Source organism: Adiantum capillus-veneris, chromosome 27 (genome assembly GCF_014529385.1).
Source record: "Adiantum capillus-veneris isolate H3 chromosome 27, ASM1452938v2, whole genome shotgun sequence".
NCBI classification, from domain to species: Eukaryota; Viridiplantae; Streptophyta; class Polypodiopsida; order Polypodiales; family Pteridaceae; genus Adiantum; species Adiantum capillus-veneris.
In genome coordinates this window covers 59118532-59133109 of record NC_140957.1, presented here as the reverse complement: position 1 = coordinate 59133109, position 14578 = coordinate 59118532, and the positions used below count along the sequence as shown (strand labels likewise).

The following is a 14578-nucleotide window of genomic DNA, read 5'->3' as shown; positions in this document are numbered from 1 at the left end:
TTTAGTTTTATTAGTCAAGAATTCTGGCTAAGCTAGTTTAACCAAGGTACAGTGTTAGAGATCTTCTTTTAATACCGTAGAGTATTCTTCCTAATCCTTAATAGTTACTTTAGATTCTTAATCCGATATTATGAAGTGTGTTATTGCTGTATAGTGGGCTTACTATACATTGCCCCTTAGCTTTTATATTATAAAGGGGGTTTTCCATTATGATGAGCCTGGGGAGGGGAATAATTTCAAGATGAACCCCCAAAGATACAATCATCACGACCACTCAAAAAGAAAAGGAAAAAAGAAGAAGAAGAAGAAATAAAGAGCCAAAAAACCATCGAGGCTCTCTATGGCAAAAAGTCCAAATGGAGATGCTTTGGGGGGTCAACCAAAGGGAATATATTCAAGGAATGATTTCATGTGTAACTTCCTTTATTGTATCTAATCTTGAAGGTTTTCTAAAAATAGCCTCTAGTCAGCATTGAAACATGAAACAATCCGCTCTCGCGATTAAAAAGCTCTAACTTGACTATAGAGAGTTAGGAAGATTACCCATGGGATTAACAATTGACCTTTAGTACCTATTGACATAAAAACTAGTGAAGCTAGACTTCTTGATTCATTGACCTCTACAAATGCTCGTGAGTTTAAATATATTGCATTTTATGTTTATTGCTCAAATAAGTTTGTTCAATAATTTGTTACCAATCACTATTTGTGCTTATTCACTGCATACGATTTTGTTATGACAACATCCCTACGAGTGGATCCATGGAGTTCCTGCTTTCTAAACAACACATTCCTAAATTCCAAGGACAGAATTTACATTAGGATGGGGGGACATGTTAACTATGAGTGCCATTCTTATTATTTATTTATATTGGTTCATGGTCCAAGCTTGTCGATTCCACATGTGTAATTATGGGGTGATCACCAATGACAAGTGTACACCGGATTCAATAGAGAGAGATAACATGTTTTGATCGTCGTCCGAGTATGGGCGTCCATATGTGAACGGGATGACCCACATAAGTGGCTTATTCTCAAATGTATTGAGATTGCTCTTGCTCTCCGCCTCTCATGCGTTATCTCCTTCCCATTTGTGTGTGTGTGTGTGTGTGTGTGTGTGTGTGTGTGTGTGTGTGTGTGTGTGTGTGTGTGTGTGTGTGTGTGTGTGTGTGTGTGTGTGTGTGTGTGTGTGTGAGAGAGAGAGAGAGAGAGAGTGCACGATGATTGAGCAGTGAGATAATACGGTGGTGGCGAGGCGATCAAGCAGCAATGGTGAGCTTCTTCCTCTCTACACGCAATAAATCCTTTGTCGACGTCTACACGGAGGTGAGTGACACATCGATTGCATCCATTGAGCTTGCTTGCACTCAGGTTGTGTTTGTTGTCTCAACAGCTCACACACGACAAACAGTAAGTCCCATGTGATCCGACATCTATTGAATTTGTAGGCCATAACAAAACCTAGTGCAAAATGCAAGCACAAGACTCAAAGTCGTTTTCTATTGAGAGAAAAACCTGCAAAATTGACATGTAATTTCTTGCAGCTCATTGCTTGTATCTACAAACTTCTCCAAATGTCTTTTATCCCACAAAGGCATACAATACCATATTCTTATTCCATCCTCTCAAAAAAGTGTTTTAACACTCGTTAAGAATATCTCAAAACTCCATAAATCCAAAGGTGAGCTTTGAGCTCTCTCGAAGACCATCTTCATGTGCCCAAGTAGCGCCATCGGCTTTGATACCGATCAAAGGCGATGTAGATGCACACATGTACATATAGCTAGAGAGAGAGTAGACTCTGTGTGGGTGGAGCTCCCACAACACATTGTTACTGCAACCCCCTTATTTATTGTGTATTGTGATAAGAATTACAAAAGAGTCACGAAGGTTATAAGATGGGTGGATAGACACAGCCAACCGGGCATAGCATGTCCCTTTCACCCCAACATTTATTGTACGCAACCCATGACTTCTCCTTGTTGAGAAATTTCACAAGAATAAACTTTGTTTTGGAGCCATCAACAAGCCCAATATGCAACAAAGAAAGTTTCCCAAGGCAATCATAAGCTTTTGTGCATCCTCCAAAGTATGAGCCAAAAACACTACATCATCTACATATAACAAAAGAATATCCCTCCATTCTCAATCATAGCGTCTTCAATGCCTTCTTGTTGCGTAAACTCAAGTACATTATGTTCCAAATCATCAATGAGTAGCGCAAAGCGGGTTGGTGAAAGTGGGCATTCTTGCTTGACACCAATATTGCTTACAAGAGAAGTTTTGAAATTCCCTCTCCCATACACACTCCACACTTCTACGAGGAGTTTGAGTAGATGGAAATTGAAAGAATGATACATAGAGAAATCAAGGAGAAGAAATCTTCAAGACAAACAAAACTGAAGACCACTAAAGCAAGGTAGCCGAAGCAAGCTTGTACATCGGAGCCTTGACAAGGAGTGGTTAGTATAGATGTACTAGACAACATTGAAGTCATAGTTATCTTTGTAAAGAACATTGTTAAGAAGTAAAGTGAGACTAAAATCAAGGCCCCTACAAAGCCCAACAACATTATCAGAACCCCTCCTAGAAAGGTGGTGACTAGGAAAGGCAAGAAATGTCAACCTAAGGCAAGCCAAGTTAGAAGTTTAGACTGATCCATTGCTAATTATATAATCTAAAGTAGTTGAATGGATAGTGAGGGTGTCAATTCAACTATGATGGCCAGTTAAGTGCTAGAGTGACGATATTTACAATGAAAGATAAGTCTAAAGAATGTATTTGAACTTTAGCATAGTCTAAAGTAGCTCACGTTGCTTTTCTTTGAATGATAAGATCTAAAGAAAGTATCTAAAGTTTAGCTAAAATCTAAAGAGTGTATCTGAAGTCTAGCATAGTTTGAAGTGGATCAGTTGTGCCAGAAGACTAATTTTGAATATGGAAGGTTGCATATGGAGAAGTTTTTGAAGTGTTAGTTACATAGTAACTTTGAAGTAAGTTAGGGTACATATCAAAATTAAAAGAATATGGAGAAGGAACTAACGATCGCTTAAGGATAGTAGGTAGAGATTCACAATGGATGGAAGTGTACAATCACTGTAAACTAACGAAAGTAATGGAGGTTGACGATCCCGACAACTATGTACATGGGCATTAGATATTGTATGGCTGTGATATCTCGAGCTAGGGCTACTCCAGTGCAAAAAAAAAAAAAAAACATTTACCAATTTTTTTGAAAACTACATGTGAGAATATTTAGGGGTAAATCAACCATAATTGAAGGTTTCTAAAACTCAAAATTTCTAAATTTGGTAGGTCTTCTCACCTTCAAATTTAAAATTTGGAGGTAAATTATACACTTTTGACCTTTCGTAGCCCTAAACAACGATCTTTTAATGTGGGAAGTTGTTTAGGCACTCCCTACCTTGAATGTAAAGGATTACTTCCAATTTACCCCAATGTCTTTGGATGAATGTACCACAAAATTAAAGAAACGTATGGGACAATTGCATACATTCTAGAGGACCCTCTACAAACACGTTTTAGAGGGTTTATGAGCCCTTTAACACAATGGTCCAAAGCCCTCAAGAAAAATGCTCATGCCTAGGCGTTACTATGAGGGCTAGATGCATGTCCGTTATTTCTCTAATTTCACAATATCCATCCAAATGACCCAATTCAAATGTGTGCAAGTAACATTAAGGAAAGGCCAATCATTAGCTGTAATAAAAAGATGAGTGCATTGATACTTGAGCAATGTAAAGCCAATCATGCGGGCATCTAAAGAGAACGATGATATTTCGAGTGCTTCTTCCTAAGTGGCAAGAGCCATGGCCATTAAAAATTTCAAGATCCTTAAAATCAATGACTTTCGCTAGTGCCATGTAGGCACTAGAGCTTGAAATTTAACAATGTAAACATGGAACATGTAAATTCACAAGAATTTCAGACCATGCAAACTTCCCAAAGCCAAGAAACGTTTCCTGCCATATTGACATAGTTGATATCCTACAACGTACTCAACATAGCCATCTTGTCAACAGCTCACTCTATACCTTGGCTCCTTCGTACCATACACTGCTTGCTGCACATTACCGGGGAGCTATCCCGAGCCTCTTTACCCAGCACTTAGATGGGGCATTTATTGATGTGGCTGAGTTGGAAATCCCCAACAGGTAAATATCTCTCATGTTGAAAAAACACAGGACTTTATCATATAATGGCACATATGGTGAGCCACCATGTCAATCATAATACATTTCTAGAGCAAGTGGGGGCAAAATAGCCTACTGCAATGTCAATGTCTCGGTTAATTCCAATCCTTATATATCACACCCCGTTGTCTTTACGCACTTTTCGCTGCTCGGACCATACTTCAGAGCTCATCTTTGAATAAAACAAACTCCCTTCCTGATCCTGTAGTGTTGCATGATATACTGTAATGAGAGAGAGAGAGAGAGAGAGAGAGAGAGAGAGAGAGAGTTTTAACGTCCTAGGAAACTATCCCAAGAGAACTTAAAGATCTAGCCGACAAGGAGTTGAACTCAAGACCTGTTATTCAAGAGGGAAATGGCATAACCAATCTACCACACTTGGGGCGATAGAAAGGTTGTGCCATTTACTGTAATGAGAGAGAGAGAGAGAGAGAGAGAGAGAGAGAGAGAGGAGAAGAGAATTTTAACGTCGTAGGAAACTATCCCAAGAGACCTTCAAGATCCATCCGACGAGGAGAGTTGAACTCAAGACCTGTCATTCAAGAGGGAAATGGTATAACCAATCCACCACACTTGAGAGAGAGAGAGAGAGAGAGAGAGAGAGAGAGAGAGAGAGAGAGAGAGAGAGAGAGAGGATCAGGCAACACTTCCAATGGTGTAAGCGGGTCGGAACGTGAAACGACTGCTGGTGGTACAAAATAAAAGAACTGGAAGAGGATTTCCAGGAACTACTTGAAATTTAAAAAAAGGCAGAAAAGGCTCTTATATTCTTCACTTTAATATAACACACACTTTCCATCTTCAGATCCTTGTTTATCTGCTGGAGATGTTTGAAACCAGACGCTTATTATGCTTCGTAGACATCATCATATACACAAAAGGGTATAACTTTTACTTTATTTTTTAATTTTTCGGGATAGAGCCGGCAAGCCGGGAAGAGGGTATAACCATGGATGTTGGTTGTGCCTTTGTGGTCTCTGGCTTTTCTTTGAGTGGTCACTTTACCTTTGCTTATAGCAATTGGTGTTATAAAATATCTTCTTTGCTCCATAATACAACAGATTATATTGACTAATGAACCTCAGCTTTCTACAGGCCTTGTATCTGTAAGATGAAAATTTGGAAAACTCCTCAAGATACTACACCATGGGAGAGGAGACCTACAGCCACAAATGGTCCTTGGTAGGAAAGGACTGACTCCTTGGATTTCTTCAAGTGGCAGTAGCCCCTCTCTTCTATTAACATACTCTACAGCTTCTTCTGCAGTAACCCGGCTGCTCTGATGTACCAATCATGTAGGTTGGATTCTTTTGGCATTCTCCATATGCTGCCCATTCACCGCAACTCTCATCCTCGTCTTTGCAATCTCCAACATCTCGCGCTGGGGAATCAAGTGACTGCACATGTATCCACTTAGTTGCCGACCATTTCTCCCCTTCAATCACCGGACAGCCACCATGGAGGCTACTTGGGTCCGGGATAGCCTCTGTTGACAGACTGAAAAAAAGAAGTGCATCCCCTTTTCTTGGCTTCACTGCATACCCCGCCCCCCTCAGAACGATCAACATCTCCACTACTAATAATGGAAACTAATAAAAGTCCAAAAAGTTTACCTGAAACTCCTCGCTTCGCACAATCAGAAAATGTCTCATCCATGGAAAAACGTCGACCCCTCTGATTATTTTCATTAGACAGCAGTATTGGAATAAGTGACTATACACCCGGAAGAAATGAAACCATTTTGGCGTTACCTTGTAGCAATTCTTACCTTCGCGTCTGGAAACACAGTTTCCCCACCTTGGGCAACATTGGAAAGGTACATCAAAACAGTGGCAACACGATGACCGCCCTGACCTTGATTAACTTTGTCTCTAAAATAATCGTAGTGAGGTTCGTACTTCTCCCCTTTCTGGTACTTCAAGACTTGCATCCTTTCTCCATTTTCTGGGAAAATAAAAACGAAAACCTACAATAAAAACGAGAATATTTACAGGCACCACTCTTCTTTCTTAAAGCAAGGTTTTCCATCATTCTCTGCAAAAGTTCACAACCAGATTTTCCCGACGACTTTTGGGAGAAGTGACAATCTGAATCAGAAGGATTGTTTATGGATGCATAAAGTCTGAAGTACATGAGACAAGAGCTGTGTACTGATTACAAGTAGACTCTGATGTGAGCCTGTGAGAACAGCCAATGTGCAAAAACTATCTGTACATCACAGTGGTATGCACGAGGAATGTAAGATGAAACCCTGGGGAGGTGGGTAGTGCCACGTAAAGTCCCCGATCCATACTGAAGGAAACTGAAGTGCAAGCACACAGCCTGAGAAAGACCCAGCAACGTTCCGCTCTCTGTAAAGCAAGAGGCCAAGGGCCTATAAAAGAATGCCTTGGGGGAGTTCTTTTTCACTCATCAGATTGGTGGGTGGTTACTTGCTCCTCCCGGTAGTTGTATCTGCAAAGATCAATATATAAAGAAATACTGCGAGGGGTGCCGAGTTGAGGGGGCAATGCATCTGGGAGTGAAAGTTGAAACTCACAAGTGTGAAGATCGTTTGGCTTGAAGTTGTTTCTAGTTGTTAATTTCCATTGGCATGTTGTGCTCCTTCCCTTAGTCATGGAAATTGTTGTACGGTGTACAACCGTGCGATGACAACCTTGGTGCCAGTGGTATCAGCCAGCATAGTGGATTATGTCATTGCACAGCCAAGCTTTATCTCTAGCATCCAAGACCTCACAGTTGGACCTACTACTACCTAGACCTGTTGGTGTGACAGTAGATCATGCCCTTGTGTCGATGACCATCTCTTTCCAGTTTAGCGTAGCACACATGCCACAGGTAGCAGCAGCCCCTACTTGCTACACCTTTACACAGGAGACGGACTCTGTCTATAGAGATGGGATCTACAAACGCCTGTGCACTGAGGAGCCAAGGCGACCTCTGGAGGAGCTTACTACTATACTGACACAGACATTGCATGAAGCAGCAGCAGAGGCATACCCACACACCCAGCCTGAGCAGAGACGACGTTTTAGGAGCATGCCCCAGAACAGCTGGTATGATGAGGAGTGCCGCGAGACGAGAGCCAACCTTTAGAGAAAGGTGCTTTTGCAGTCACAGATTGCCTTCTGACGCATAGTGCGGTGGAAGAAGAGGGCAGAGCAGGATCTATAACAGCTATTCTTGAGTCAAGACTCAGGTGAGCCATGGCGACTCTTTCATGAGCACTACCCCCCTCCTGCCATTACTTCTACAAAGGCCTGGGGTCAGTATGCATCATATCTGTACACAGTTCCTAGCCAGCCGCCTCTTCCCGACGAGATGGTGAAGAAGGCAATTGATAAGATGAGGACTCGGAGAGCATATGATCATCCTGGATTAGTGGCTGAGCATTTTATACATGCCAGGGATCTGCCCGCAGAGCTTCTAGCACTGATGTTCAACCGTGCCATGTGTGAGGGCCTGCCTGATACTTGGAGTTTATCTACTATTGTACCTATCTTCCAGTCATGAGACCCTATGGAGCTTGGGAATTATCGCACTATCATGTTTGGACACACATTGGCACAGTTGTACGCATCCATTCTTGAGCAGCGGCTGAGTAGACGGGCAGAGAGGGAGGGTATACGCGCAGCTGGGCAAGCAAGGTTCAGGACAGGTTTTTCTACTCTTGACCACATTCTGACACTCAGAGCCATTATTGAGGAGGAAAAATCACATGGGAGACGGATCTATTGTAACTTTGTGGACTTCCGCAAAGCATTTGACACAGTGCCCAGAGCTAGATTGATGCGCAGACTACAGGAGATGGGAATATCCATAGAGCTATGAGATACGAGGCCGCTTTCACTGCCTGTTCAGAGAGGGCTCTGGACCACTCTCTAGAGTCATGGGTATGAGGACCATAGATGTTTAAAACTGTTTTTGCTCGAGCTGCGCAAACATACAGAGAGCCTGATAAGAGGAGAGGCTAGCTAGTCTCAAAGACGGATCACAAACTTCTTTAGAGCAGACACTGGGCAGCCAAAGGAGCAACTACCAGAGGCACGCTGATCGATCGAGCGACCGAGCTAGGGAGATCCAGACGCCCACGACTACAGATGACTACACAACATCGACGGAGGTTGCATCAGAGGATTCGGATCACTTTGGCCCGACATGCATGATGCCCGGTCAGACTACTTACCATGGAGGAGATTGATGAGATCTACCAACGATCGATGATGGATCTCCTGTGATTTAGCTCTTTTGAGGATTGTACACCTTGCTCATCTTGTACCAACCTTTGTATCATCTCTCACATTGTGTTGTATTAGCCCTTATTCACTACTTTCACCCCCCTACTCATATCCTACACAATTCCAGCTAGCTGCTTAGTTCACATCTAGCAGTTTAGGGTTCTCTAGTACCCCTTTTTTTAGTACCTTTTTTATTTTTGGTACTCGTATCAGATTCACCGCGTTGTAACTTTTTGGTCTCATAGGTCATTTTGGCCTTTTGAAGACGTTAAATATAATATTTGATTTGATTTCATCTCTCTCTCTCTCTCTCTCTCTCTCTCTCTCTCTCTCTCTCTCTCTCTCTCTCTCTCTCTCTCTCTCTCTCTCTCTTGTCCCGCTCATAGGAGAGGGGATCTAGCCCAAATGCCGTTGGGATGGGCGTCCACTGTCCAGGCGGACGTAGTGTGAACCCGACCAGTGTGGCCGGCCATTATTATAAAAGGGAGGCCAAGGTCTCATTTGCAGTTATCGACCCCCATTGGCAGAGTGCCAGTCGTTAGCCCGCGAGGCTAGGAGTGCGCGAGGTCACCTCGAGGAGGTGAGGCCGGGTGGTATGGGACGCCCGGTCTTACAGGTGCACGCCTATGCCCTCAGACGCTGGCCCTAGCACGGGGGAGCTGCCGGATGGTGACTACGGCTGGGTGGTTCGTCCAACGCGTGTCTGTAGGCGGTCCATGTAGCCAGGAGATCCACTCCCTGTGTTCGTCTCATGGTATCAGAGTCGGCTTGGCTACGGAATGGACCATGTGCACACCTACGGGCTGATTAGAGTCGGATAATTACTGTTTCATGCAAGTTTTGATGAAATAACTGTTTAACTGATTATTTTCTTCTCATAAGCATGTTTGCAAGTGAAGTTTAATGTGCTTTTCGCTGATTTTTGACAAAATTCAGCAATTTAGCAGGCGGAAGTGCTGAAAATCGGTGGATTTTTATTGCTTTTGCTGATTTTTTATGAAAATCAGTGATTTGTTTATTTATTTGCTGACTTTAGACTAAATTCAGCGAACAAAACCTTTAATCTTTCTCTGTACTCTCCTGTGTAAAATGAGAGAGAGAGAGAGAGAGAGAGAGAGAGAGAGAGAGAGAGAGAGAGAGAGAGAGAGAGAGACGTCTCAAAAGAGCCAAAATGGCCCATGAGACAAGAAACTATACATCTGGTAATACATATCTCGTCTACTGAAACAAAAAAAAGATCTACTCAACATCATAGTGATGTTTGAGTCTACAAAGCTAAAACTAAGCTAAAACTGAGAATATGTACAAATACATGACTGATCCCATCCAAATCTGACCATCAACTTCTATCTCCCTGTCCTCTATCCCAGGATATCCCAGATGGGTAGATCCAGTATAGAGAGGCCGTTGAAAGGTGGCACTCGTCTCCGATGTTGAGTGATGATGCCTCCAATTTGGCCCGGGTGGTCGAGGACGGCGAGTACGACCCTGTGCAGTGGCCTGATCAAGACGGACTCCTCTAGGCCTCGATGGACGTGGTCCTGGGGGTGTGGTTGTATCCATAGACGGAGTCTGCGTCCCAAGGTCCTCTCCCTCTCTACTGAAGAAGTCACGCATAGTGCGCTATCGATCTGTTGGTGGAGAACTGTCTTGTAATAGTTTGTCCCTGTGCCTCCTCAACTCTAGTAAAAAGAGTCCGAGGCATCTCTAGTCCTCATAATCCATCACCCGACGTAATGGTCCAAAGCCCTCTCTGAAAAGGCAATGGTATCTCCCCCTGATCTCGTAATAAACTGTGCAGCGGCAAATGTAATGCTCCTCAGATTCCACCTCTTGGTGGCATAGCTGACATGTCCTATCTGTCCGGGGCATCTGCATGTATCTGCCTGTCTCGATGCGTAGTTGATGGGAGGGGGTACGAATCTGTCCAATGGCACTGCGCAACCCATGTGAGAGATGTACATCCATGTATGCTGGCCGAATCACAAAACCCTCCAACGAAACATGCAAGAAGTGGTCCCTGTAATGGGCCATCTTCGTGCCTAATGGCTCTGGAGGTCGCTCCCAGGTCCTTTTTGTCTCCAGCTGCACAATATCTGATCTGATCACCCGGTTGCGCTCAGTGCGCGTAAGCTGGAGGTGCGGGCAATCCAAGCTATACTAGAAGGGTGGAAGTGCATCCATCTGTAGTCCATGTCTCCCAAACCATGTTTGCATCTGTGCATACCAACAATCATGAACCCTATCTTCTGCTAACTGTCTGGAGGAATCTAGTGCCAATCTCGAATCTCTCTCTGGGGGGAGCTCCCATATGCGATGTAGGCCTGTCACACTCTGAAATATGGCCTCTGTCACTATGGAGGATGCTGCCATCTCAGCTATGACAATAGCATGTGGTATTGATGCCTTGCACCGGATCATCTGTGCAATCATCGTAACTAGTGGTCTCTCCATACGCCTCCACTCCTCTGTACTAAGGCTAGGCCCCCAAACCATGGATCCATACAACAATGCCGGGGTGACCAACGAATCAAACAACCAAAGCTTCGTGCGCGGCTCCTGAAACTGTACATGAGCACACTGCCTCTCAAGCCTCCCCAAAGCTGCGAAGCCCCTGTCCAACCTAGCATCTGCTGCTTGCTTCAATGAGAAGCGCGGGCCTGTAAAAGTCACTCCTAAGTATACATAAGACCATACCTGCTCCACCATCTCCCCTCTAAATGTGAACTGATGCTCTGCTCGAGTGATCCATGCCTCTGTGGTGTTGAACACCATAACCTTGGTTTTCCCAAGGTTCACTGTCAAGTCCCTATCTGCACAAAATCTCTGGAGAGCATCCAATTGTCTCTGTAGCCCCTCTGGAGAGTCCGAAATCAATACCACATCGTCTGCATACAAAAGAAGTGGTATCATCACCCCTGCCAGGCTGGATCCTGCATCACCATATGTATCCACATACCTTGAGAGCTCATCGATGTAAATCCCAAAGAGAGTGGGAGACAGTGGGCATCCCTGTTTCACCCCAATGGTACTTTCAATAGCATCTGAAAGTCCACCTGGGGCCCTCACCCTCCCAGTCACCGACTCATACAATGCATAAATCCCCCATCGGATAGCCTCTGGAACTCCTATATCCTGTAGCCTCTGCATCAAACGAAATCTCGGGACTGAATCAAATGCCTTGCGGAAGTCCACAAAGCAACAATATAGTCTCCTCCTGTCTCCCTCTGCCCGCCGCTCCTCTATCAATGCCCGAAGAGTCAGTATGTGATCCATAGTGGAGAACCCTCGCCGAAAACCAGCCTGTCCTCTAGCTCTGTGGCCATGTCTCTCTGCCCAGACACTGAGCTCTCTCTCTACGATAGACCCATAAATCTTGGCCAGATAATGCCCAATCACAATGGTCCTATAGTTGCCCTGTACCATCGGATCCCCACTTTTGAAAAGTGGGACTATGGTATTGGCCGTCCAACTGGCTGGAAAGCCCTCACAAACCGTCCTGTTAAACATGTGTGCCAAAAGGGGGGCCAGTTCCCTACATGCATAGTGTCACCAGCGTGTGACTACTATCTATCCTTTTTGTTGATTTCTTTCTTATTATCTATTTACTTTCACTTTTTGGAAACACCCCTCGGGAAATCTAACTGCCCTGCATTGCATAGCTAGTGTGGAACTGTCCAGAGGGAGTCCAGGCCTGAGGGCAAGAGAGCACTAAGGTTGGACAAGGACTATGGTTAGCCAAGTGGGATCATTGACTAGCCAAAGTGGAATCCTTTGCTACAGAGGCTACATTTCAGTTCTGGATGTGGCCGCAGTGTACAAAGAGGGTCGGATGACCTAGAAAGACACAATGGCAGCATCTCCTAAAATTTAGGGAACTGCTATTTTGGGACCTGAAAATGTCTTCGCGTCATTACGTGCAGTTTGACATGGGGATCATTTTCTTACTCTGTGGCCAAGTCAACAGAGGTTGCAGGTGAGATATTTTTAGACCCGAGGGTCTAAAGCGGGAAAATGCACAAATGAGTGACACTTGGCACTCTGAGGCCAGTTTACTACTTATAGAGAAGGCAAAAACGTGATTTATAGCTGGGAGGCTCATTTTGCAAGTGTCTGTCACAGGTTAAGAGCTATGGAGTGCTTGCTTTCCCTCCTATGTACAGTGCGGTGCCAGGAGTGATGCCCTGCACGCTACGCACTGCCCTCTCTCTCCCCTTTGGCAGTATGTTATGCCCCTCTAGTGGGCTCTTCATTTGACCAATGTACAGTTGTGTGGGTTCATGCGCGATTGCCGAGGCAAGAGCCTCTTGCACAGGTACTGGATTAGCTAGCGGCTAATCCCCCCGCAGGTACAGGTGAATTCGGAGAGGTTTCACGCCAGAAATCTCGTCCGATTCAAAGGGCAAGTAGCCCTACAGGTGCGGGAGCTCGAGGACTTGCTACGGATGCGACCGGCACGCGAAACGGAGCCCGAAACAGCAAATTACAGCCTGCTGTGTATTTTTGCAGGTTTAGGGTTTTGGCCCTAAACGGACCCTAATACCCCCAGGAGGTTCGGGGACGCAAGGGGACCGCTGTACAGGTGATCTGGCGCATTTTCAGGGCTGAAAACAGAGAATTCAGCGTGCTGCAGATTTTCGCCAGGTTTTGCAAAGTGCCCGTATGCGTCGGGAAAGTCATTTAATACGTGGGAATACTGACCGTGAAGGGTTCTAGTACAGTTATGCTGCCGACATCGGGCTGGAACAGTGGAAATTCAGCCGAGTTTGTGCGGGGCAGCTTGTAGGGAACCACAGCATTTATTCCCTCTTTTGAACAATAAAGAAATACTGAAAGGGGCGCCTAAGTTAGGGGCCAATCTGGTGTCCGTCTACTCATACAGGTGCAATCTAGCAGCCTGTATCCCTCTCCCCTTTGTTGTGTCTTGAAAGTACAGGTAAAATAGACGACTAATAATGGGTGAAAGCTAAATCAAGGTTTGAAGTAAAGTCTACCGTCCTTTTTGGATTGAACAGGCCGGTTTCATGGTTCCATCGACGGGATTAAATCACTTTTTCCCATAGAAGTGAGCCTTGGTCAGTTTTGGACTTAAAGACACAGGGGATCATAGACCAGACACAGGGAATTGCAATTATGGCTGACAGGCCAGATGATGTGACTGAAGAGGTTTCGTCTTCACAGGGTCAACAGACACATGAAGTAGGTGAGTCCTCAAGACCACCACAGACTGATGACGATATATTCAGGACCCAGTTGGCTATTGTTGTGGCTATGTTCACACAAGTAATGCAGAATCCGAGGTTTTTAGCCTTTCTGCAACCTCCTGTTCCGTCTCAGCAAGTTGGGTCACTGGATCATATTCAAAAACCTGTTAAGGCTCGAGCACAGGTGATTCATACCGCACAGTCAATGGAAACACCTGTACACTTGACGGAGAACATGCAGTCTCCACAACCTATGCCTAAGGTGCAAGAACAGGTGGCTGAGATGCCAGTTTTTCAAGCTGTACCAGTTCAGCCTGCCACCTTTCAGCAGCCTATAGCTGGTTCTAATGGGCAGGGAAGCAACCTACAGGCTATGCAAGAAGTCTTTCCACCACCTTCAGTACACCCTGGCTATTTTGGAGGTGGATCGGTATTCCAGAGCATGGTTGGTCATGCACCTGGAAATCAGTTTTACACGCCAGGAACAGTGTTTGAGGGTGCTCAAACGATGATGCCTAACCCCATGTACAGTGTCATGGGTATGCAACCAGGGTTTCAGAGCACTCAGGGCCAATTCGGGATGCCACAGGCAAATTTTGGTATGGCTGGAATTACAAATCAGCAGCCAAATATGGCATTTCCAGGTCAAGTTAATAGCGGCCAAGGAACACAGATGAACCCTAATAGTGTTCCCATGTTTCAGTCACTTCCATATGACAATTTAACGCCGTTGGAGAGGCCAACTCCGTACAAAGAAGGTGGCAAAGGTGTGACATTCACGACCTTTACAGGGTTTGATGACAGGAAGAAGGCTCTTTCATTCCTCCAGCAGTTTGACAAGGCCTATGCAGGGGGAAACTTTACAGAAGCTTCAAAGGTCCGCAAGGCAGCCACTTTCTTGACAGGGAATGCGGGACAATGG

At 44.8% G+C, this 14578-nt stretch overlaps 1 protein-coding gene across 2 annotated transcripts in view; it reads right to left on the bottom strand.

Annotated features, from left to right (window-relative positions):
- Window positions 1–4952: 4952 nt before the first annotated feature.
- Window positions 4953–14578, bottom strand: part of LOC147422052 (putative prolyl 4-hydroxylase 4) — a 72067-nt gene continuing 62441 nt past the window's right edge. For both annotated transcript variants that reach the window (XM_086502472.1, XM_086502473.1), the window contains 3 exons: window positions 5983–6158; window positions 5828–5888; window positions 4953–5748 (listed from right to left, as the gene is read on the bottom strand). In XM_086502472.1, the coding sequence (XP_086358598.1) occupies window positions 5453–5748; window positions 5828–5888; window positions 5983–6158 (533 nt within the window). In that variant the 3' untranslated portion in view covers window positions 4953–5452. The remainder of the gene's footprint in view (window positions 5749–5827; window positions 5889–5982; window positions 6159–14578) is intronic.